Source organism: Oryzias latipes, chromosome 8, assembly GCF_053564925.1.
Source record: "Oryzias latipes strain Hd-rR chromosome 8, Olatipes_Hd-rR_3.1".
Lineage (NCBI taxonomy): Eukaryota > Metazoa > Chordata > Actinopteri > Beloniformes > Adrianichthyidae > Oryzias > Oryzias latipes.
Window position 1 is genome coordinate 25,467,501 of NC_136244.1, and position 23,547 is coordinate 25,491,047.

The window sequence follows — 23,547 nt, forward strand, 5'->3', positions numbered from 1 at the left end:
GATCAGACTAAATGTTACAAATGTGAAAAATGCTCAAACTGCTGAAATGTAGTGGAATACGCTGCAGTAAAAAATTAAAATCAGGGTTATGACTGCAGGAAATTCATTTATTTAGAAAGAGTCTGCATGAAAGGCTAAATAATTTAAACATTACTATTAAATATTCAATAAATTAACCAAAAACTATTCTAAGGCAGCTTCTGCACAAAGCTAAAAATGTCAAATATTTCACTGAAAATGGGCTAAGAATTATTAAAAACAATGATTGATGTTGTTTTCAAAGTCACTGAAAGCCTTAAACATAATTTAAACAAACATGAAAACTGAAAAATAACCTATAGACACACAAAACGTGTTTATATCTCTATATGTTTATATAACTAAACTTTAAATCAAAGTACACAATTGCAAAGTGGACGTTAATAATTCTCAAGGGAACAGTAAAAACCGAAGCCAAAACTTATTATTTCTGATCCATAAAACAAAAATAATCCACAGTGGGATTATGAAAAAAAAGCTATAATAACTCGAATTTAAATTAAAATAATGTACATATCCTTGTTTTGAATTAACCTAATTATCTTCATTTAAATCGTGATTTACATCACAGTAGACATAAATTGTGTTTAATAATCTTTACGTTACAATAACAATATAAACAAATATATTTTGGTAAATTTCCTTGACTTTTAATTTTTTTTTTTAAACTTAAAGTTTGATTTTAAAATTTTCGTCTCAAACTTAAAATGTTATATTATTATAATTATATATATAAACTTTGTTAAGAAAAATTTATGAAAATAGATTTTTTTAGATAACAATAAAAGCATTGTTCACGTTTTTACAAATTAAAATGAAATTTTCAGGGAGGAAATTCTTTAATCTGTTTTAATCTGTTCCAAAAACTTTTCAAAATAAAACGCGTATGCCAGGAGGAGCGAGCTCGAACTGCGGTCGACTTCTGGGTTAAATTCCTCCATAAGTTCTAAAAAAGTAGCAGAACCTTAAGAAGAACCGGCTCCCACCCCGAGAACCCGCTAAAGTTTGGGTTCAAAGGACTGGCTCCGCCGAAGGGACCGTTTTTGGCTCCCTTTTTCGCGAGGGTCGCGGTCGGTTCGGTCGGTTGAACGGTCACGACTCACGCGCTCCATTTCCAGCTCATTCTGCAGATGCAGCTCGCGCGCCTTGAAGCAGTTCTGACATTTGTTTCTGTTGAAGATGTTGGCCTGGAACCTGCTGCAGGAACCGGAAGTCTTCCCCCCGGCCATGGCTCGCTGCTTCGCGGTGAAAACTCCAACCTTCAGCCGCTCCGCTGCTCTGCCGCTCCGCATCGAGTGAGCGGCGGATCCCGAAGGAACATCTGTCAAACCGAGGACGCCTGTCGTCATGGTCACGTTGTCTGACGTAACGCAGTGAAGTACGACATCCGGTTAGAGCTTTCGAAATAAAACCATGTTTGTGACAAATAATATGGTCATAAAACGAGAGAAAAAAAATGTAATCATTCAACACTAACTTGTCTAATGGTATTTTAAAAACGGTCTTTTAAAGGTAATAATTACGTGAAAGCTTTCATTTTTAAAGCTTAAGCTTTTAAGAAAACGTTTGGTATGAACTGGAAATGATTGAATTATTAAATTCGATCAACATAGGGTTTTTATTATATAAAAATGATTTGTTGTTGGTGTATATTCCCTATAAATTTATTTGATCTGGTTTAAAAAAAAACATTAGCGAATGCATTTCCTGTAAGGACCTTCGAAATAAAAGAGGCAGAGCTTCTGTCAGCAGGATGAAGAGTTCCACTGAAGTGTTTCCTCGGGAGGAAGAGTCAAATTTATTTTACTGATTTCATACGAGGAAAGTAATCATTTTATTAAAGTTGTTTCTTTGACTTAGATCATACAAACGTTACATGTTGATCCAGATTTTAAAAAGAAAAATGTAGTGTAGAAGAACAGATTTTTATACATTTAAATCCATAAAATGTAAAATGAAAATGTAACACTAAATAATGACTTCCATTCTGCATTGGCTGTAAATGTATTTTAAGGTCACTTAAAATCTATTACTAGGAGTATTAGGACCACCCTTAAAATAAATAAACAAACATATGAGAAGTCATACAATAATAGAAAAAAAATCAACAATTTACGAGAATAACGTTAAAAATTTCCCAGAATACACTTATAAAATAAAAAAAGTAAATGAATGAGAATTAGTCTTAATTTTCTAAGGATTTTCAGACTTTTCATATCAGGATGAACTATCTGCTTGAGCAGTAAAAAACATTGTGAAACTTTTTTTTCATGGAATATTTAAAAAAAAACAACATTAATTATTCTTTGTAAAATTACGACTTTTAAAGGCACAGGTTTTATGACTATTTCCCCCAAATATTTGTTTTATTAACTTTCTTTTCTGGCGGTTCTAATCGGTTGTTGTCTCTATTCCATTGGGGTTCCGACTTTTCTGACCCCAAAATTCAAACCTGTCCGTCACTTATCAGGGCGGGTCCCACCTGCACGACTTTGATCAGCCCCGTCTCCACTTCCTATGAATGAATTTAAAATTACGTATTTTCTAACACTGCATTCAAAAAAAAAATCCATAACCTGCAGGTCCGTTTCCTTCTGGATCTCCTGGGCGATTGGCTGTGACCAGAAAACAAGATCATTAAAAGCTCACAGAGATGCTCCTCGTTGCCATGACGACATGACCATGCAGCCATACAAATGGATGTTTTAATATCTGTCAAATATTCAATTCAATTCAATTCAATTCAATTTTATTTGTATAGCCCAAAATCACAACAACAGTCGTCTCGATGGGCTTCGAAGTAAAACATGAAATCAAAAGGATCACGAATACAAAGAGTTCAATAGAAGAATACTAAAATGAACTAACAAACTGACTAAGCTATACTGGCATCCCTGCCCTTAGACCCCCCTTCGCGGTAAGGAAAAACTCCCAAAAAAAACGGATTCCGGAAAAAACGAAGAAACCTCAGGGGTGCCCACATGAAGGAGGGATCCTCCCCCAGGACGGACAGGCGATTTACCAGAACTCTTAGAGAAGAATTAACTTATCTAAATCTACAACTACATATATAAAAGTCCAGCAGACGAGCTTCATCCAGCCGTGGTTGTGGGGACAGTCAATATAGTCAAAATATCGATCTCCTCACTGCCCTCAAGGGGGCGCTGTAGGCTGGGTTTAAAAACTTAGTGAAAAATGCTTTTAATTTTTTCTATTTATGCCCAAGACACGACTTTTGTTTCTGAATTTAAGTTTTCTTCCAAAATAAATAAAAATTTTGGAATTTATTAAGATTTGTGGAAGTTTTTTTTTAAATTAAATTAACACCATGTTGAATGTTTGATATTGATTTGATCAACAACGTGCATGGGCAGCTATTCGCTTGTGTGCATGGGTTTTCCAGACATAAGGACACATTAAATGAAATGTAACTCTTTCTCCTCTCATTCTGTGATCAAAATTAAAAATGTAAATAGTTTATTTTATTTGTTACTCCAAGTGTAGTTTTAAGACTAACCTCAGGAACTTATTTCTACTCCAACACAGCTGCCCTGGAGCCAATGGAAGCCCTTTCTCCTCCAAGCTTGTCTCCCAGGGCATTCCATGTTGACAACATACGTGGAAAATAACCACCTCAGCTGTGCTGCTATTAAAAGAGCTCAAATCCCAGAGTATTGCTGCAGCGGGTCGACCCAATGTCCTGCTGTGCCGAGCCCAGCAGCCTCAGGTCCTCAGGAGGCGGATCGAAGCAAAACCTGCAGAAGCTGGGAAAGCAGTAAGTGGTGGCTGCTAATTTAACTCTTGTAACGTTCGGGTGGAATGACTTGATCAGTCCGTAATGACCTGTTCTCTGTCATTTTTTAGCAAATCTTTGAAAGGGCAAAAAATGAAGGGCAAAAATAATTCTGAGTTGACTTAATTCAGTCAATTCAGAAAATTCAGACATTTTTTTTTTTTCACTTTGGCTTTTAACTGAGTTGGAATCCGGACCTATTTTATGTGTTTTATGCTTTATATTTTCATGTGCTTTTATTAATTTTTGTATTGTTCAGCACTTTGGTGAACCTTGTTCTGTTTAAAGTGCTTTATAAATAAAGTTGAGTTGAGTTGAGTTAATTCTCCACACAGAGAAGGAAGAACTTTTATTTCCAGATCATGAAGTGGAATCTCTTGTCTCTGAGACACGGAGAGCTGCTTCTATTTCAGTGCAGTTTATATTTAGAAACTTCTTCCTGAAGTTGGTAAACTTGAGCCAAAAGCTTGACTTTGGATTCCCAACCGCTTTGCGGAAACGGCGAACTCAACACATTTTGCTCTATTAGTTGCTGATCTGTGTTGATTCTCATTGTTCACCTTTCAGCACATCTCTTCATAGGTCGCCACAGCCAATCAGCTTTCACTGATTCACACAGGCTGTTTGACAGAGACGCATATGCCAGGTGCCTGTCCTGACACAACCCTGTATTGCCTCCGGGCTAGGGGCCGGCACAGGGGGACCCTGATTTGTGGCTGCATAGTTAGGCAGTAGCATGGAGGGTCTTGCCCAAAGACCTACACTGGATGAAGCTCATTGTTCCCAATGGGTATCGAAGCCTGGTTTCTCATGCGCCTGTCCTGCACGCAGCCAACTGAGCCTGTGTTGATTCTCATTGTGCACTCAAATCTGTCTTTGTGAATTTTTGTGTCTTTGTGAGTCTCTGGTTGTTGTCTTGTTATTTCATCACTGTCTTGTTGTGTTCTAGTTGTCTCATTGTTGTCTGACTGTTTTCTGGTTGTTGCGTCATTATTGTTTAATTGTAACATTGTTATTTTGCTGTGTGGGTATCGTCATATTGTTGTGTTGTTGTCTCATTGCTGTGTCGTTTTATGTCTCACTGTCTCCTGGTTGTTGTCTCGCTACTTCATTGTTGTTTGGTTTTCTAGATGTCTCATTTTTGTCTCATTGTCTCAATGTTGTTTCATTGTTGGCGTCAATGCGTCGAACAGTAAATTTGACGTGCCTAAAAATGAGCAAACATGTTAAAGTAATGATTAGATTCCAACGTAGTTCTTTGTTATTGATCATTTTGTTCTGACTTGCATAAAACTGGTGTAAAAATATGGTCGTATATTATTTCTTTACTTTTTTCCAGATCCACATTCATAGTTAGAAAAATGGGTGTAGAGGTTGAGATGGATTCCAATATGTCAAAGGCGGAGGGCCACTGGGTATGAAGCACATATTCATTAATCTAGATCAGTGTTTTTCAACCTTTTTTGAGCCACGGCAAACTTTAACCCTGACAAAAATCCCGCAGCACACCAGCATCCAAAAAAAAAGAAGCAGAAATTCATGGTCTGTATTGATCGACAGCCCCCCCCCCCGCGCAATCTCACGTGGATTTTTGTGATAATTGTGGCAGAAAAAGCAGGAAGTTGCGGCTGTTTTTTTTTTCTAAGAGATGAACCACCAGCTAAAGACGAGCTCTAGCTGGTATTTCTGTTAGAACTGAGCAACTTTATCAGCAGAATTAAGAACAAGGAAGTGAATATTTTAACCACTTCTGATTGGTCAGGCTGATAATGTGTGATTAAGCCTTCAAGAATGATTGGCGGAGACAGTTAAAGGGGCGGGACTTTTCCTTACACAGTTATAGCTGCAGCGATATCGCGGTACCGTGATTCTTATCAAAATGTCTTTAATAGAATTAAATAAACACAAAGAAAAAGTAATTTTAAGATCTTTTATATTCCTAACTACTCAGTGTTTTATCAGGGCCTGTTTGGATGAACAAAGAGCTGATTTCCTGGAGATGGAAAATATTTTTAGATCAGTTAATATGGGCAATTTCTCCACGGCGCACTTGACCATCTCCCACGGCACACTAGTGTGCCGCGGCACACTGGTTGAAAAACACTGGTCTAGATGATGTTTTCCATCCCATCTGCATCAACAAAACTATCAGTTCTCCTTTAACAACAGTGTCCCTTCCCTCAAACCCACTTTAACGTGTAACTCTGTTGACTCACCATCATTAATGTGACCATGTTGAATGGGCGGGTCACCAGAATCCTGAGTTTTCTGTTTATCCGGGTGTCAAGACAAAAATTTAGGAACAAGAACCCCAAACTGAACGTCAGCCTTAGGTTTCTGAGTAAACACGGAAAAGAAACTGCTTTTATTTTGGTGAGCTAAAGATCAACACTGAGCTCCTGTAGCAACATTTAACACCTAAATGTTAGTTTCAAATCAATCTTAAGACAAAATTAGAATCTCACTGCAAAGAGAGGAGGGTCTCTAAAGTTCTGCAAATGAACGTTGGAGGTGGCGTTGCTGTATCCAGGTCATCCCTTTACCGCTTATTCAAATTCTCTGTTGTTTACTGCAGCGTGTTGATGTGACATACAGACAAACTTTGACTTAACCATTTTGACCGAAACTCCGCCCAACCTCACAGCCTCACCCATTCTTATATGCACCTGCTCACAATTCCAGGAAAGGTGAAAAGATTGGCTGGAATTGTGCAGCAAAGCTGATTACAAAATAAGTGATTGAGAAATCGGCATTTTTACACCTAAAGCTAGGTTCCCATCGTGGACTCGCGTTTCAGCGGCCGCATACATCGAAAAGTCTTTGTAAACGCGTGCCAAGCTGAATTTCAGGCTCCTGTTTTCAGAACGCTGGCATTCACCTGTCCCTCTCGCGGACTCTGCGTACAAATCACACATTCATTGATCGCATGCTGAAAGTTCAACCGGTTGAACTTCTTGACGCTAAAGCTGGACTGTGATCCATCAGGGACTTGAATTTGATAGTGACGTGTCGGTGGCGTCCTTTTCAAAACAAGGAAGTGCCAACTGTTGCAAACATGATCACGGAGGACAAGTTGATAATTTCGTTTTATGACACCAACACGAACATTTGCAGGAACAGAGGCGTGAAAGAAAAAGGCTGGAGAAAAGACCTGCAGGATTTGCACCACAGAGCCTCTACCAATAGTAGGTGGCAGACAAGCGAAAATGTAAAAAACAAATTAAAAAAAAGAAGCTCCTCCCTGGCACGCATAGGATGCAAGAATTCACTTAAGCACAATTCAGTTCAAACCTCGATTATTGGGTCACGGTTATCCCTTGTGCTATCCTAGGCACTTTGACATTGGGAGTTAGGTCATTTAGACCCACTAGACAGAGCTCTGAACCTTTTTTCTTCAATGATTTGTGATCTTCACTGGTGTCCATGGATTACATGAAATCTTTCCACCTTTATCCACCTGTGTCATGGTAGGTAGAACACGTCAATGGAAGGGGGGGGTCATCTAAGATAGCACAAGGGTTATTTGTTTTTGTTGGATATATGATTTGTGTATTACAAAATAACTACAAAGGGCTAAAAATATGAGAAAATCTTTTTTTAAATTTGCAAATAAGGGAGTAACAATGAAGAAAAACCTTTCAGCGTGGTGTGATTTAACAAAAGAAGAAATAATATATATTTATATGTATTATAATATAAATATATAAATATAAATAATATATTTATATTTAGCACAACTGTTTGACACTTCCAACGTAAACACACTGGTGTGTAGTAGCGATGCAACGATTCTTTTTCCCCACAATTTGGTTTAATAGTTTAACATGTGATTCCCTCTTAAACTTAGAACTGTGGCATCCCTAATACCAGTAGTAGCAAGTACGTTGGTACCAAATCTGCACCAGATTTTGGTACCAATCCCAGTACTACCTATGTCTGCTGCTTTAGAATTAGCATGTCGCAACAGCTCCTGCTACAACAAAAGAACTTACGGCACCATCTAGTGTTTGGCGGTGTTTTTACAGAGCAATTTATGCTGAGATGAAGTGAACATATCACAAATAAGGGAATGATGACAAAGAGTGTACGATGCATACCTTCACTGGATACGCATCCAGTTCTTGTGTGTGGCAGGACCTGCTAAGAAAACACCACCAGAAACACACATTTCACTAACATTATCATCTCTTCAGTGCTGCGTCTTTTTAATGACGCCAAACATCTTCAGATCACCCAGCAGGACATGAACCTCGCATGGGCCACCAGTGCCTTCCTGGTGCCATGTGTGGTGGTGCTGACCGCCGGGTTCTTCTACCTCTACGGGGCGGTTCTCGCTCTGCTGTCCAAAACATCTGTGCGCAACAAAGTGGTGATCATAACGAACGCTTTGTCGGAACTGGGGAAAGGTAGGTTGTAGTTTCAGGAGCAGATTCTTTTAGCGTCGTCTCTGGATGTCAGTCCGTGTGCGTTTTTTCCAAAGAATGTGCAGGCGTGTTTCACCGAGGAGGCGCCAGGCTGATCCTTTGTGGGAAAAGCTGGGAGAAGCTTGAAGAACTTGCGGATGACTTGACGGATGGTTCTGATCCCACGCTCGTCAGTATATTTCACTGAGACATCTATCAATCTGACAATCCAGCTTCCAGAGACGGTCATCAAAGTAACTAACGCTTTGCTCAGACGTTTCCCCCTAAGCTGGTGCTGCTGGACTTTGGGGACGTGGACGGCACGGCAGAGGCCGTCTCCGAGGTTCTGGAGTGTTACGGCTGCCTGGACATCCTCATTTTCAACAGCAGCATGAAGGTCAAAGCTCCTGCGCAGACCCTGACTCTCGAGACGGACAAACTCCTCATGGACAACAACTACTTTGGGCCCATCACGTTGGCTAAAGGTGGGCGACTGGAGCAGGTGATGCTGATAGGGGGCAGAGATAAGTGACAGTGTTTCTGTTGCAGGTGTGCTGCCCTCCATGATCTCCAGGAGAAGCGGTCACCTGATCCTGGTCAACAGCATCCAAGGAAAGCTAGCGGTCCCTTTTCGGACGGCATGTGAGTGTGGATCACGAGGTTTTGGTCCGGCCCGGGTCAGGAAGTCCAAAGAGTCACTTTGGACTGTCTTCCAGACGCAGCCTCCAAACACGCAGTTCAGGCTTTCTTCGATTGTCTGAGAGCAGAGGTGGAGGAGTACGGCATCTCAGTGAGCACCATTAACCACACGTTCATCGGCCGGTCTTCCTCCAACACCAAACCCCCCAAATCCTTCATGTCCCGTGAGTACAGTCCCAGAAAACCAGGCAGAACCCACACAAACAGATCTTCAGTGCTGCTTCTCTCTGCAGCGCTGTTCACCAAAAAGCCTCTTGGTGTTTCTCCGGACGAGGCGACGGCGGAGATTATGAAGACGTTGAGTAACAAGAAGAAGGAGGTCCTGATGGCGCCTTCCCTGCCCAAGCTGGCCGTTTACGCCCGCTCCTTTTTCCCCGGCGTTTTCTTCTCCGTGATGGCAGCGGGAGTGAACAACTCTGCTGCTTCTGAACAGACGTGAAGCTGCTGCTGCTGCTGATGATCAGTGCTGCAGATAAACACGCTGCAAAGTCGGAAAAGTAGTCTTTTGAAAAGTTCAGACTTGTTTTCTTCAAACATTTATCAGGATTAAGCTTAATTCCACATTAGGGTGTAAGTTAGCCTTTTTCCATTTACTCGTCTTATTTGTTTATGTCTACATATAATTAAATCATCCAGATTTCCTTTGTTTTGCACCAGATCTTCAGGTTTGTTTGCTTTTCTGAGGTACGCCTGATTTTGCTGGAACTCATATTTCTGGTTTTTCGGTTTTGAACTTTGTGTTTAGATTTTGCATTTATGAATTGCTGTGATTTGTTGGTTTATCCCGTGTGTGTGGTGTCCTGCATTTGGATCCAAATAAAGAAGCAGCTTTCAGTTCTAATGTAAGGACTTTTAAAACTTTGCATTTAAGTGTGTATCTTCTAAATTCAATAAGGAAACACAAAAATAAACATTTGTCAAAAGTATTTTGCTGTTATTTTCACATGTAGATTTTCTTTAAAAGTACATTTCTAGAATTTTTTTCATTTTGCAGGTAAATTATAGTATAGATAACTTTAGAATCATTTTGCTTTATGCTAGAAGAGGTTTGTGAAGTCTGAAATGTAAAAAAGGCCAGTAGCAAATATTTCCCCACTGTGCTCAATAAAATTCTGAGCATTTCATCTTATTTTTTAAACTCTTTAAATAATTCAAATTACAAACATAATTGTCTAAATGATGTTGAACCTGCTATTCAACTTAATTTATCCCCTAGAAAGTAAAGCCTGCATCAACTTTCAGTTGACAGATTGTTTTCCAAAGAACATCCATTATTTACAGTCATTGGCATGATGTAAAAAGGTATTTGAATCTGAAAACATGTTTTTATCTGTTTTTATTTATTTATTTGTTCAGGTTTACTTTTTTTTTTTTTTTTTAGAAATTTTAATATTCAATATTTAAATAAACAACCATGTATAAAATTTTTATTTGTTGATGCTTCCAAGAATAAAAAAGACTAAAGCAAAAAAACTTAAGATTTAATCTGAATTTTCTTAATTGAATAGAGAACAATTGATTTTATCAGGCAACATTTTCTATTTATGTCAGTTATACATGTGTTTATATATGTTCTAAGATTATTTAATAAGTTTCAAGGAAATTTTTGTTGATTCTTTATGATGATTACTTTATACAAAATTCTGGAACCATATCATGTAAGAAAACATTTATTACATTGGTGTAATAAACGTGGTGTAAAATATTTACTAGTACTACTACTACTACTACTAATACTAATAATATTATTATTAACACAAGTAAATAAGTATTTTATTTACTTTAATTAAGTTTGGCCCAGTGTGTTCTCCGTATCACGTCACCTGCTGTTTCTTCGTGTTTGTCGCCCCCTAGAGGACACACTAGGAAACACTTGCATATCGCATACATTCCTATTGCCGAAATGGCCTTTAAAATAACCTCCAGACTCTGTACTTTACCTCACCAGGTGAGGTCCTGTCAGGTAACCTCCCGTTGTTTCAGCAGCAGCAGGTTTCAGGTGCAGCATGACCCGCACGCCCACCGATTCACCCTCATACCAAGCAGCGGGACAGGTAAAACCAATGCCGGGGACAATTTCCTACGAGAGTCCGGGGTCGGCTGCGGCCTGCTGGAACGAACTTTTCGGACATTAATTTATTTTTTAACGATACACTAAATAAAAAATATACACGCTATCTAAACTGTTTTATTATTTAAATATAATTAACTAAAAATAATATAACATCCAGAGAATGGACCGTGCCGCAAAACTCCATGTAAAAACCTGCATTTTATGCGGAATTGCTGATCTGTAGTCCTGCATGCGCGCGCACGTTAATGACACGCATCCATAGAGCATAAAGACAAACCCACTCATCATTCGGCACCCAAAAATATCCGGACATTAGACCCAACATGTGTTATTTTGGACGTTTTAGGAACCCAGATGAACCTGTCTGACCTGAACTTTGACCCTCAGACCCTGATGAGGTCGCCGTGCTGCACTACAAGTTCACCGGGGAGAAGGAGGTGGACCTGATGTCCACCTACGTGCCTGAGAGCATCAGAGGCCAAGGTGCTGCCGCTCTGCTGTCGCAGGTGAGCCCCTCAGGCGTTCAGGTGGAAGCCGGCCAACAGAAACACATCCGTGCTTTTCCTGCAGGCTGCCATGGACTTCCTGGTGAGGGAAGACCTGAAGGCTCGGATCTCCTGCTGGTACATCAAGAAATACCTGCAGGAGCATCCCAGAGAGCTTTACAAGGACCGAGTCATCGCTGATACGTTTCAAAGCTGAACTGAACTTACTTTAACACTTTCTGTCAGAATTTCTTTATTTAATTGTAAAAATAAATAAATAAGATGATTTTATAGTGATTTTTATAAAAAAAAAAAAAACTAATAAATTATTTTTCAAATAAAGATTTTGTGGATGTTTAATGCTGGAGTATTCTTTATGTTAGCTTTAATGTGGATTTGTTAAATAATTGTTAGTAAAGGTAATGTGTCAGCGTCACTCAGATAAAATATTAAATAATTAAAAAACAGATAAAAAGGAAGTTGAACCTGAGTTACACGGCGATGAACAAAGTAATCAGCTAAACCCAGTGTACATTTTGAGAAGTCTTACAGGGAACTTGATTTAAAAAAAGAATATATTGGTTTGTTTTGGTGATGAAGTATCTCAAACGTTTTTAAAAAAACAAAAATAGGAAGTACAAATACACAAATCAATGCATATTTTTTCCAGCTACACGCCAAGCCAAACCCAACTGGTTTAACAGCAGATGTGTTTTTTATCTTTTGTCGTCATGCCTTCAATGTTAGTAGGGGTTCCACAGGGCTCTATTTTAGGACTTCTATTGTTTTCCCTATATGTCCTTCCTGGCTCCATCCTGAGAAAACACAGAGTCAATAATGGATAGAAAATTTCTCCCCGTTACACCACTTCTAAAATAAAAACCTGTCATGTTTTCTAGCACTAAGCTGAATCCAGATCCCTCCACCACAACCTCCGGCTTCTCCCTGTCCCTACATTTAGCCGTCCAAGCGGCGAGTTACTACCACTCAACGGCATCGATAGTAGTGCAAAATCAAAAAAGTCATACTAACGTTTAAATGTAAACTTCTGTGGTTATGGGCACGCCCAGGTGAAGAAATGCATTTCTCTTCCACGCCACAGTGTGGAGTACCAGTGGAGGGAGACCCAGCTCTTTTATCGGGGTATGGCTACCCCAAAAAAACATGTTTGTAAACCACTACATCTCCAAATGCCCCAAAACAACTGGAGGAATAGGGAGGAGCCACAGGTAGGGAGGAAATCCGGATTCAGTCATAGTTTCTAAGGAGCGGCAGTGGTTCATTACAAACTCACCTCTAAATTGTGGGCGGGACCGTTGATCCGGAGCAACCCGCTTCCCCCCGCTGTTGCTGAGAGCTCTCTGTTTTCACTCTCTCCTGCTAGCTTACAGCCCCTCCCACCACCAAACTGACATTAGCAGTGCAACAAAAATGGCGACCAATATCGTAGCTATCCTTCCGTACAGTTAAGATCCAGATTCATTTTATACATTGCAATTATGATGCATTTTTTCATCTGCTCCCGATTCACAAACGACTTAAATGATGAAATATTCAGAACTTTTCTTGAACTAAGTCCACCATCATCAGAAAAATGCAAAAATATGTTAAAAACACCAAGAGCTCAATGAAGTTTGTTCTTGTTTGGTTTGCTAGCTTTTTTTTAGCCGGTTGGTCTCTCCAGTGTTTTGGCTTGCTAGCGTGTTTTCTTTTTTCGTTTGCATGATGTAAGTGGGGCCATTTCTTGTGATGTCATTGAATCGCTTGGATGCAGGTAAAGAATATTCAATCAAAACTTTTAACGAACAGTCCATGAACGGCCCAATGTGCTTTGACTGGGCACCAAGGTTGGGGGTTTGTCCGGGACTCCACCTGTAACGTCCCACTGCCAGAGTTACCATCAAACCTATTTTTATCGCTTATGGGCCCCGAAATATTTTCCCCTTGAGCTGCCCATGCCACTAAATTCACATGAGATTCAGATTTTTGCCTATTTGCAGCAACATGTCAGCTTCTAACCTAGAAAACCCAGCAAAATGTGTGCAGGAAACTTAGCTTGGAGCACAAATCCATAAGACAGGAAATCCAATCTCTTGTATTACTTCCATATTCAAACACATTACTTTATTTTATTACTCTTTCATTGCAGTCTTGCATAACTTTGTTTTTTTTTTCTTACAGCTTTTTTTGCATTTTCTTTTATATTAAAGGATTTTCAGTGATTTATCTACGGTTTTTGTGTTTTTATGAAGTGATATTTATGCCATCACGTTGCACACAAAGGTTTCTAAGATGCAAATGAAAATATTAAATATTTGCGGTCATGTCACCCTAAACTTAAACCTACGTGAGCAAAATCAAAGATAGGAAAAAAGCGAGATGAGACACAACGCATGTGAAAACGTTTGTTTTGCAAACGCAAACAATTTTTTTGATCGCAAGAAAAAAAAACTAAAAGCCAAAAAAAAAATAGAAAAGTTTTTAAAACCAAAAAAATGTTTGAAAGCAATTAAACAAATTTGAAAAAAGTTTTTGACAGCAAAAATAAAAGTTTTGAAAGCAAAAAAAAAAAATTGAACGCAAAACAAAAATTGAGAGCAAAAAAAAAAGAATTGAAAGCATAAAAGAAATTTTTGAAAAAAAAGTTTCTGAAAGCAAAAATAAAAATTGTTGAGAAAAAAAATTTGAAAGCCAAAAAAAAAAATTGTAAAAACCTTTTGACTGCAAAGATAAAAAATTTGAAAGCAAAAGAAATTGAAAGCAAATATTTGATATTTTTATTTGCAACGTGATGGCATAAATATTGCTCCATATGTTTTTAGTTGCATCAGTTGCATGCACTTCTGAAGAATTTTAATGCAGTTTAAATCCTGAAGACGCGCTCCCCTAAAGCACAAAAAAAAGAGAGAGAGAACAGAAGCCAACCCCTTTCATTGCAGAAGCCATAAACCTGCTTCTTCCAGGGATGAGTGAGAACAACATTCTTCTGGAACATTCTGAACAGTTTTGGAGCCAACCTCGGTTCAGTCCTCAGCAGAGACGCATGCTGTCCTCAGCAGTACGCCTCTCCGTGCCGTTGGCTTCGGCCGTCCTCCTCATCCACGCACGGCTCCCCAGTGGACGGTTTGTGGCCGTTGATCAGGAGTTCGGTGGGGGCCTCTGCCACAGCAGTCAAGTACATGTCCCACATGGGTTCTGGGAGGTCCATCTCCATCATCTTCTCCTTCACCATCAGGCTCTTCTCGATGTTCCGTCGCTTGTATTTAAACTCTACGATGGTCTTGGTGTACCGGTTCAGCGCCGTCACTGCAGAACCCATGCAGGTACCGAAGGAGCACCACGCTAAGCTGAGAGAAAAAGGACGCAATTAGAGGAAGACGTTCACTGCCAGGACACAAAACATCATCCAGTCTTTTAGAGTTTCTAGGAAAAAAATTCAACTAACTTTTTCAGTGTTACTTTTAGATGATTATGGTCTAGAAAGACGAACAGTTAGACTATAGATCTAAAAGGAACAGATTTGAGAAGACAAATGCATATATTTACCTGAAAAAAGAAAAAAATAACTATTCTCTGAAATGATATGTCCAATTAGTAGAATAGTATAACAATGTTTTTTTTGTTTGTGGCTAAATGCAAGATTTTATTTCGTCTTAAAACAGCAGAACATCACAACTTATTTAAAAAAAAAAAACTTTCATATTGCAATTTTAGGAGTTCCATTGGTGGATTTTTGGACTCTTGAGACGGGGGGATAACTCGTATTCTTTATTTTTGTCTTGTTTTTCAGAGGGACATTTTCAGTGTGCAGATTCTTTCTTAGGGATAAAAGCAACTTGCAGACGCGTCTATCACAAGTTCTTACGCGTAAGACCAGCTGTAGTCCCAGGACTTGGGCCTCCAGTCCACCGGACCCAAAGAGACGGCCAGATGAAACGCTGTGGTAAACATCATGTGGGCCACCATCCCGCAGAGGCCTGAGAAATGCAAAAAACATTTGCAGTAAAACTTACTGACTGATCACCCGTCCTTCAAACAGGTTGATGAAATCACTGCAGGAAGACATGCAAATAGATGCAAAGATTTAACATTTAGCTTTATGCTTTATTAATGGATCCATATTTAGACGCAATATTTAACTTTTACATTTAAAATGATGCTGGTTATCCAAAAATTGGATTCTGCTTTTCTTTTCTATATTGATGTTTAAATCGGCACCCTGGCGTTCCAAACAGGAAGTGGTTCCTAGAGGCCAAAATCGCATAAACGTCTTTAGATAAATAAGCAAAAAAAATTTAAAATGTTCTTCATAATCCTCTTTTTTTTCTGTTGCTCAATTCATCCAAGTCATAAACTGGCCAATCAGATGCCTCAATAAAAGTGGGTGGAGCCTGCTGGCCCCCGTGTTCAACATTCATAATGTTTGATTGACAGATTTCGTGAAGCCTGCTTTCAAGTGGTAGGGGTGTGGTCTTCCAACAAGCTCACTCCTGATTGGCCAGAGTGGTTGCCTTAGAATCCCACCGATCAACGTCTGGCTCCAACATGGCGGTGTCCGTATCATGAAAAATGGCTCCTGATTGACTTCATTTGGCTGGAAGTAAAGCATTTCCTGTGGATGAGCTCACACTCAGTCCAGTTCTCAGATAGTCGCTGGTTCTTGGTGAGTAACTCTGTGAACTGACTCGGCTCCATTTACTTCCCCGTTGAAAGCAGGCTGAGGACGGACAACAAAGAAAGGAAAACAGGAGGTCCTGCGCTTTACAGACCTTGTCGGGATAAACTTGATCTTTTGCTGATCAATTTTGAGCATTTGTATCAACGTCAGGTACAAAACTTTCTTCTGCTGCATGACGGTTACGGAGATGTGAATCATGTTAAAGCTGTTTTCTTTCAGCTGCTTGTTTCCATCCTGGTATCTCAGTTACGGTGGCCGTTTGGTTCAGTTGTTCCTCTCCGATTGCAGAGAGAGGAAACTCTGAGGGAACCAAAACTCAGTCCAAATGGAGACGAACCGAGACCGCCTGGAAAGAACGGCTCCCGGTCCCGGTCCCGGGTCCGCTTGGGTGTGTTCAGACTGAAAACGAGCATTTGATGAGCAGGGGAAACGAACTCTGGTTCCCTGTCCAGTCTGAACACACCTTTAATGTCTTTGGAGAGCGACAGAATCAGCAGAGAGTCCATCACGTTAAAATGGAACGGACCTCCACGCCGTCTCATTCTGACTTCTATCTGAAAGCTAAACCACAGTTGTAGAAAATATTTGGCGTATTTTTCTCACCAGGAAGTAGTTTTTCTGTTTTTCACACACTCCTGATTTTGAACGTTGGAATGAAAATTGCAAACATACTTTTATTAAAACCTATTTGTTTTTTTCTCCATCTTTTAGAAAGTCTTTAATTAGTATTTTTAAGGGTTTAAAAAAAATAAAGTGACCATAAACAAGCTGCTTTTTACAGTGAAAGTGGTCCGTTTACATATTTACCAAATAAAAATGACATTTCCTTCAAAAGCCAGAAAAGAAGTATGAAATCTAAGTGATTTTCTCAGCTCCTTCTGCCCCCTTCCCGGCTAGCGGTCAGCTGATTTCCTCAGGATTAACTCACAACAACAGGGGGGTGGGGGGGGGGCATGGGGGGGGGGGATGGAGCTCCACTGGGCTGGTTTTGGCACGGCCCAAAACCACTGCCCCGGTTCCAATCGGATTAGTCCACAAACCAGCAAATCCTCTGAGGAAGCGAGCGAGCACAGCGCAGAGCAGTCAGCTGCTGCCTCATCTTCCTCAGCATGACCCGCTGCCCTGCTCTTCCTCTTCATCGTTGGTCGGGAAGAAAGCGACAGAAAGAGAGGCCGTGAGAAGCGGCGCAGCTACCTGACAGGGCGGTGAGCATGGCGGCGAAGGCACTCAGTTTCAGCTTGTTCATGATGCTGAAGCAGGGACACTGTTCCAGGATCATCATGCAGCCCCCGATGAAGAGGAGGCTGAGGTACAGGCTCTCCGCCACGACGCACAGCCACAGCACACCTGACCACACAAACAAGCAGGTTTCAGACAACAACACACCTAGACAACACATTCCTTTGACAGTCTTGTAAATAAATACAGTTTTGATCAATATTTATGCAGAATCTGCACTACATCGACCACCGGTGAACATCTGAGCTTCATCTTCATCATTGTGACAGAAGACTGTCGAGCAGACTTCATGATCCTGACCCAGGACCCGTTAAAACGCCATGAAAGGCGTGGATCTTTCCTTTGTGACCCTCAGAGGAACTCGAGGTGAACCTTTGCTCAACCGTCAACTCACGGGGCGGAGAAAACCGGACGCATGGTGTTGTCTTTTCTCCTCAGTTCAGTTCATCTTCACCGGCGTTCAACCCCCCCCCGGTGACGTTCGTTCAAGCCACCAGGTTCCACGAAACGTTAAAGTCAAAGCAAACATGTGGGCTTTTCGGGCTTCCGTGTTGTTAAAATCCTAAAAACTGAAACTAGATCATGAAATCCACACTTTTCTTCCATCCACTCAGAAGATGTCCATCATCTCCATCTGAGGAACCACTCAGAGTTACTGGAGAGGACGTTCTCCCTGAGGCTTTTCTGTCTGGAGTTCTGATTCCATCACTCGTAACAAGCAGCCAAAAACCCGAAGCTGCAAGGGAAGCCCACACCACCATACTACCACCAGCATGCTTGGCTGGAGGTCAGCAGAACAGACACCTTCCAGAAGGTTCCTCTGTCTCTTCTGTCTAACAGACATTTGTCCAGATGTGGAGGAGTCCAACCCTCATAGAAGAATCCAGATTTTTCTGGTGATTTCTGAATTGCAGAAGGAAAGTGTGGCAAAAAAACAACAACACAAGACAGCTCTGCAATGTCAGATGGTGGCAGTGTGATGGTGTGGGCTAGGATCAAAAACGTAGTTGAGAAAAGTTTGGATTGGGACCAAAGCCAAACATGTGGAACCTCCTGAAACGTGACGTTCATGTCAGACCAACAAACGGTGACCGCTTGCTTTAAACGCGGCTAAAGAAGGGAGGAGGCGGAGCCAGTCATCTGTGATTGGTTCTTCCGCTCACTGCTGAGGTTCCCGTTTGTTCCATGGACCTTTTATTCTATGACTTCCGGTTCCTTCTGGTTGAGTTCCTCTGCCAAATGAGTGTAAACTGGAAAATGATCCAAATCTCGGCCTGGAAGCCAGGATCTCCTGACTTTTACAAATATGCGGTTAGAAAAGAGACAAGACTTTGTCCCCGTCGTGTCAAAGTGAAGCGGACGACAAACACTGTGAAGCAGAAAAACGGTTACCTGGGGCGGTAAGGTCACGCCAGCGCTGTGGCTGTTTTCATGAATCCTCACAATTCTAGTGAAACTACATAAATAAACTGGAACTATGACGACAGATGTTAAATCAATCAAAGCTTCAAGAAAAACACTTTGCAGTAACGCTCAATGGTTAACATAGGTTATGCATAATAAAGCATGAATTAACTCATAACTAATGTGGTCTCTGCATTACTAAGTGTATGAACTAATGTTCGGCATTCCACCTTTCATAAAGCATTACGAAGCATTAATAAAAGCTTGTGTTTACATAAACTACATATTAGTGTATATATATTTGCAAAGCAATAAGCATTAATTTATACGGTTGTTTGTCTGGAATTAATATTTTCAGCTATTGAGCCTCATAAACATGAAGTTACCATAGTTAATATTTATCATATACCAAGTCTTAATAATTATTTTGGTTAATAATGGTCATATAATAATTAATATATAATAATAATTGTAGAAAAATAATAGAAAATAAATTGTTATATAACAATTGTTATATATTAATGTATAATTATTAACTAATATTATAAACAGTGGTAATAATAATTGTTATACGATAGTTTAAACTGTCACCAAAAGCTTTACACGAGAAATCATTGTTTTGTGAAACACAGCAGAGATTTAACACAATACTTGAAGATTTATGAAAATCAAAATACTTCCTCAGTTATTTTTTTTAAAACTCGTGATTGTACGAACATTTTGTGGGCGTGTTTGCCTGAAACTCGTGACAATCTCACCAACCTTTTTCGTGCTCAGGTGCGACATCAGCGAAGCGTCGACAGTCGTACCCTGAGAACACAAAACAGGAAACCGTCGTTGTCGAGTGTTGTTAAGAACAAAGTCGTACTAAAACGTCCGGCTGTTGCTGGTAAGAAAGTTCAGCTTCACAAACTGAGGTTTTGTTAAAAACAGAAATAGTTTTTATTTGACTAAAGATGTTTAGTATTAATTTTATTTAAAGGAAAGCTAGTTACTTGAATAATTAGACTTTAGGAAATATTGAAGATTTTATCCAGGGAAAACCGTATTTATCTAAAAGAAACTTTAAGGAAGAAATATGTCCTTAAGATCTTGATTTTGGTTGGAAAAGCCTGATTGAATCCGACGCTTGTAACTAAGGATCTAATAATCATTATTATCTGAATTTATTAATCTGAACACATAAAAATGATCAGAATTTCGTTTTCTCTTTTTTTTGAGCTGTAAAGGGGCAATACTCAAAGTAAAGATTATAAATGAGATTATTAGAGTTCTCTGAAAACTGAGATTGGGTCTAGATTACAACAAAAGGATTGTGGGTAGATAAATACACAATCATGTAAAATCTAGATCCCCTTGAAGCGCAAACCTCTTCTGAGGACGCAACGATGCGTTTTACTGGAAAAAAATATGAAACATTATCTCATCGTTACAACATTAAAAACTGTCAAAAAGCATTAAAAAAACTAAGGTTCTGGTAAAACATTTGATTTTTGGCCTTTGTTAGACTAACTCAGGCCCTCCTCAATTAAAATCACGCTGACATATATTTAATTAATATTTGTATTTCTTCTAAATTGGTTTGGTTTGGCTACGTTTATTTTAACTTTAAACATATTATAATGGATAAATCAATGTACTCTGATCACAACATTCATTCATTTAGTTATTCGAGGAAAAAAGTGCCAGAACTTAGGAAAATCAACATGTTTGAAAAAGGAGTTTATTTAAGCTTACTCCTTCAGTCCCAGGCAACTATGACAACAACAAAAAGTACATATATATATAGGTATATAATAGTATTAGTATTATGTCATTTTATTTGTCTTCTTGGTTTATTACATAGAAAGACAAAGAGACCAAAATGCTAAATAACATCCTTTATGAATGCAAAAAATGTGACACCTAAAGTAATATTTGTGTTACTGTTGTTGAGGTGTGTGCAGCTTGTTTTTGTGATTTTTGCTTTAAAGTCTCGGTATTCAAACATCGTCAGAATAAGACGGTTTGTCCTTTTTGTAGCTTATGGGAGCGAGTGCCGTGCACGGCTTTCATGTAACGCCACAGAAACGCTTCTTATCTGGCAGTTTTCCTGTTTGGTGACAGAATCAGCTGTTTGTCTGCATGAAATCCCTCTTTCCTCATGTTCCAGAGCATTTCTGCGCTTTAGCTACACACTATGTTTGAACTGTATTTAAATAACGGTTTCACACATGTCTTCTGTGTCTTTCCCTTCCATGGTGTCATTTCTGCTACAAATAAAACCCCCAAAAAATCAACGTCAAAGAAAAATGTTTCATTTGGTCTCAGGTTGTTTTAAAGTGATCTTAGAAACAGCGTTCCCATAAAAAACATGCCGATCTTCCCCATCCTCACGTCCTGTTGTATGTTGGAGGTCTCCTGCTCGTCCTACCTTTCATGTCGGAGGCCTGCTCGCAGGTGAAAAAGATCCCGGCGTGGAACTTCTTCAGGAGGAACTTCTCCTCTCCGGTCTCAAAGATGTACTGCACCTGCCGGCTGTCGTTCATGTTGGTGCTGTTGAAGCGGATGCAGAACCACTGCTTGGCCTTGGCTGGAGGACCCGTGCAGAAGGGCTTGGCCACCTTCCTGGTCCCTTCGCACCAGTAGCTGGTGGTCACCGCTGACACGGCGAAAGTGAGCGCCACGAAGTTGAAGGTGATTGCCAGGGAAGCCCGCCGCCCGCGCTCAAGCCCCATGGTGGAGGCCGGCCCGGAGGACAGGGGATGAAAAGGCAACTAATCCCAGCTTTTGATATGTAGCCGCGGTGTTTTTGCCTCCCAGCAGATATGTCAAATCTTCATAATCTTGTCGGGACTCCTCAGCTGAGGGTGACGTGAGCGTTCTGCCTCTGGTTCCCCTGAAGTTCTTCCACCTGCTCTGAAAGCCTCGGCACCTCCACAGGAACAGTGGAAACCCATGGCAGTCTTCATCGTCTTCATCTGAACTGCACTGCTCGCTCTGTGCAGTTTTCCCATCGCTCCTCCCCTTTTTACAAATCTTTTCATGGAATATTATCCATTACAAATGACAAATTACTCCGGGCTTCCTTTGAGCGGACCACGGGATCAGATTTTAATCCAAAACAAGGCTATGGCTGCTTTGATTGATTGCAGCTGCGGAGGGATGACAGAATGCGTCCGGTTGGATGAAGATCTTCCCGTGGACGCTTGTGTTTGGGTGTCAGATCTCCTCGTGTTCCTCAAGGCTCAGATGATGATGGTCATAAACACCTTCCCACAATCCCACTTCCATCTCTGCTGTCTTGTAAACAGACAGTGTAATCCCTCAGATATATTTGAGATCAATCATCTATTTAGAACGATCCATTCTGCCAGAAACTAGAAACCAAACCTCTAGCATAAATTTTTGTTTCTACCTAAAAATAAAGGACAAGATCAGTTATAGCCTTCAAAACAAAGGAAAAAGAGTCACTTAAGCTGCTTTACACAAGTAAAGACACAACCACTGTCCAGCCTTGTTGTTCAGCCCTGAGGTTGAACTCTGTAAAAGCATCTAAGAACCAAAAGGAGACACCTGTGGGGCCTGAAAACTGTACAAATGAATTTCTTCTGAGCATTAGCATTAGAGTACGGCAAGCAGGAAACAGGCTGGGTAGCTCGGTTGGTAAGGTGAAAGGCTACCTTTCAGGGTTCAATTCCCGGAGGGGAATGAAGGACAATGGTAACGGGGCAATTACCGTATCAATAGCGAGCAATTAACATCACCCAGTGAGGGTCCTGGGGCAAGACCCTTAACGCTACTGCCTCCCGAGCGTGGCTCGTCTGCAGCTCACTGCTCCCTCAGGGGATGGGTCAAATGCGGAGAACAAATTTCGCACACAAGGTGTGTGACAGATAGTGGGAATTTAATTTAATTTTAAATGATCCTCAGAATCCTCCACACAGGCCCAAAGTCACCTGATGATGAGTTAGAAATGAGAGTGTCATCTGCATATTACCTAATTTTGTTATATTCGAGGCGTAGCCTTAGCATGTTAATTATCAAAAGTAGGGAACCCAGAATGAAGCCTTGTAGAACACCACAAGTAATTTAGGCTCTGACCTTGTAGAAACCTTTAAAGTTGAACAAATGACTCTGTGGATTACATGGAGAAACTCAGAACTTTTGCTGGTAAAGTGTAAACAGTTGTGCGTTGTTTATTGTGATTATTATGAGTTACATTCGAAAAATAACATGCGATACACAAAATCAACAAAGCAGTTGTGGATTCCCCCCCCCCCCCCCCCCCCCCCCCAAAAAAAAAAATTCTAGTTGTTTAAAGGCCGTGAAACGTGAAACTCCTCACTAAATACTTAATGGACCTTTCTCAGACATTTTCACACTTTTCTCTCTTGTTTAAACTTTCAAAATTCACAGAAAAATGAGTCACATAGAAGATTTATGTAAATTTTTAACTGAAAACATTCTGTAGAGAAGAAACGGCACAGATGTTGATCGATAGTCTGTAGCCAATCAGGACACAGTATGCAGTAAAAATGAAGATGAGTAAACTGAATTGCTATACATCGAGGGAACCGTGTTAACTAAATTTTGGATTTCTTCTTTGAAGTGTTTTTTTTTTTTTTACTAATCTGAAGGAGTGCACCTGACAGAGCTGTATGAAGACATTATAATTGTAATTTAAAAAATTTAAAATATTGAAAATGGGACGAACATCACAATGTGCAGTCCAGGATTATTCAGATGTAGGT

At 40.1% G+C, this 23,547-nt stretch overlaps 4 protein-coding genes across 10 annotated transcripts in view; 2 read left to right on the top strand and 2 right to left on the bottom strand.

The window, feature by feature from the left end:
* LOC101160410 (myosin phosphatase Rho-interacting protein) overlaps positions 1-2,692 on the bottom strand; it is a 20,361-nt gene extending 17,669 nt beyond the window's left edge. For 2 of the 3 annotated variants that reach the window (XM_004071213.4, XM_078951897.1), the window contains exon 1: positions 1,143-1,388. In XM_004071213.4, coding sequence (XP_004071261.2) covers positions 1,143-1,388 — 246 coding nt within the window. Of the gene's footprint in view, positions 1-1,142; positions 1,389-2,615 lie in introns of those variants that run through there. The other variant, XM_078951898.1, reaches the window with a different exon arrangement.
* Positions 1,277-9,860, top strand: LOC101160164 (dehydrogenase/reductase SDR family member 7C-B). Of its 5 annotated transcripts, XM_023957316.2 has the most exons (9): positions 1,277-1,417; positions 3,586-3,814; positions 5,172-5,247; positions 8,061-8,238; positions 8,313-8,425; positions 8,510-8,720; positions 8,785-8,877; positions 8,952-9,098; positions 9,168-9,860. In XM_023957316.2, exons 2-9 carry the CDS (start codon positions 3,735-3,737, stop codon positions 9,371-9,373), a joined length of 1,104 nt encoding a protein of 367 aa, XP_023813084.1. In that variant the 5' UTR covers positions 1,277-1,417; positions 3,586-3,734; the 3' UTR covers positions 9,374-9,860. The 5 variants fall into 5 exon arrangements, with proteins under 5 accessions (XP_023813084.1, XP_023813082.1, XP_023813083.1 ...); XM_023957314.2 differs by lacking the exon at positions 5,172-5,247 and having other exon boundaries at positions 8,026-8,238; XM_023957315.2 differs by lacking the exon at positions 5,172-5,247 and having other exon boundaries at positions 1,289-1,429; positions 8,026-8,238.
* Positions 9,861-10,758: 898 nt separating this feature from the next.
* On the top strand, positions 10,759-11,835 carry LOC101165146 (protein NATD1). The gene is made up of 3 exons (XM_004071152.5): positions 10,759-10,988; positions 11,396-11,514; positions 11,579-11,835. The coding sequence occupies exons 1-3, from the start codon at positions 10,838-10,840 to the stop codon at positions 11,708-11,710; spliced, it is 402 nt and encodes a 133-aa protein (XP_004071200.1). The 5' UTR covers positions 10,759-10,837; the 3' UTR covers positions 11,711-11,835.
* Positions 11,836-13,605: 1,770 nt separating this feature from the next.
* Positions 13,606-22,511, bottom strand: gsg1l2a (gsg1-like 2a). The gene is made up of 5 exons (XM_023957313.2): positions 21,228-22,511; positions 19,577-19,624; positions 17,366-17,518; positions 15,359-15,470; positions 13,606-14,840 (listed from the first exon to the last, which is right to left on the bottom strand). The coding sequence occupies exons 1-5, from the start codon at positions 21,529-21,531 to the stop codon at positions 14,546-14,548; spliced, it is 912 nt and encodes a 303-aa protein (XP_023813081.1). The 5' UTR covers positions 21,532-22,511; the 3' UTR covers positions 13,606-14,545.
* Between the last annotated feature and the right edge of the window lie 1,036 nt (positions 22,512-23,547).

What these genes read in the sequence shown, in the direction of transcription:
- gsg1l2a (XM_023957313.2), bottom strand. Translation starts at nt 21,531, where the DNA reads ATGGGGCTTGAGCGCGGGCGGCGGGCTTCCCTGGCAATCACCTTCAAC. An exon ending in CATGCTCACCGCCCTGTCAG is followed by an intron (nt 15,471 to 17,365) that starts GTAGCTGCGCCG and finishes TGCATTTCTCAG; the next exon opens with GCCTCTGCGGGATGGTGGCC. An exon ending in GACTACAGCTGGTCTTACGC is followed by an intron (nt 14,841 to 15,358) that starts GTAAGAACTTGT and finishes TTTTTCTCTCAG; the next exon opens with CTTAGCGTGGTGCTCCTTCG.
- LOC101165146 (XM_004071152.5), top strand. Translation starts at nt 10,838, where the DNA reads ATGGCCTTTAAAATAACCTCCAGACTCTGTACTTTACCTCACCAGGTG. An exon ending in CATACCAAGCAGCGGGACAG is followed by an intron (nt 10,989 to 11,395) that starts GTAAAACCAATG and finishes TTTGACCCTCAG; the next exon opens with ACCCTGATGAGGTCGCCGTG. An exon ending in CTGCCGCTCTGCTGTCGCAG is followed by an intron (nt 11,515 to 11,578) that starts GTGAGCCCCTCA and finishes CTTTTCCTGCAG; the next exon opens with GCTGCCATGGACTTCCTGGT.
- LOC101160164 (XM_023957314.2), top strand. Translation starts at nt 3,643, where the DNA reads ATGTTGACAACATACGTGGAAAATAACCACCTCAGCTGTGCTGCTATT. An exon ending in CTGCAGAAGCTGGGAAAGCA is followed by an intron (nt 3,815 to 8,025) that starts GTAAGTGGTGGC and finishes TCATCTCTTCAG; the next exon opens with TGCTGCGTCTTTTTAATGAC. An exon ending in GGTCCCTTTTCGGACGGCAT is followed by an intron (nt 8,878 to 8,951) that starts GTGAGTGTGGAT and finishes ACTGTCTTCCAG; the next exon opens with ACGCAGCCTCCAAACACGCA.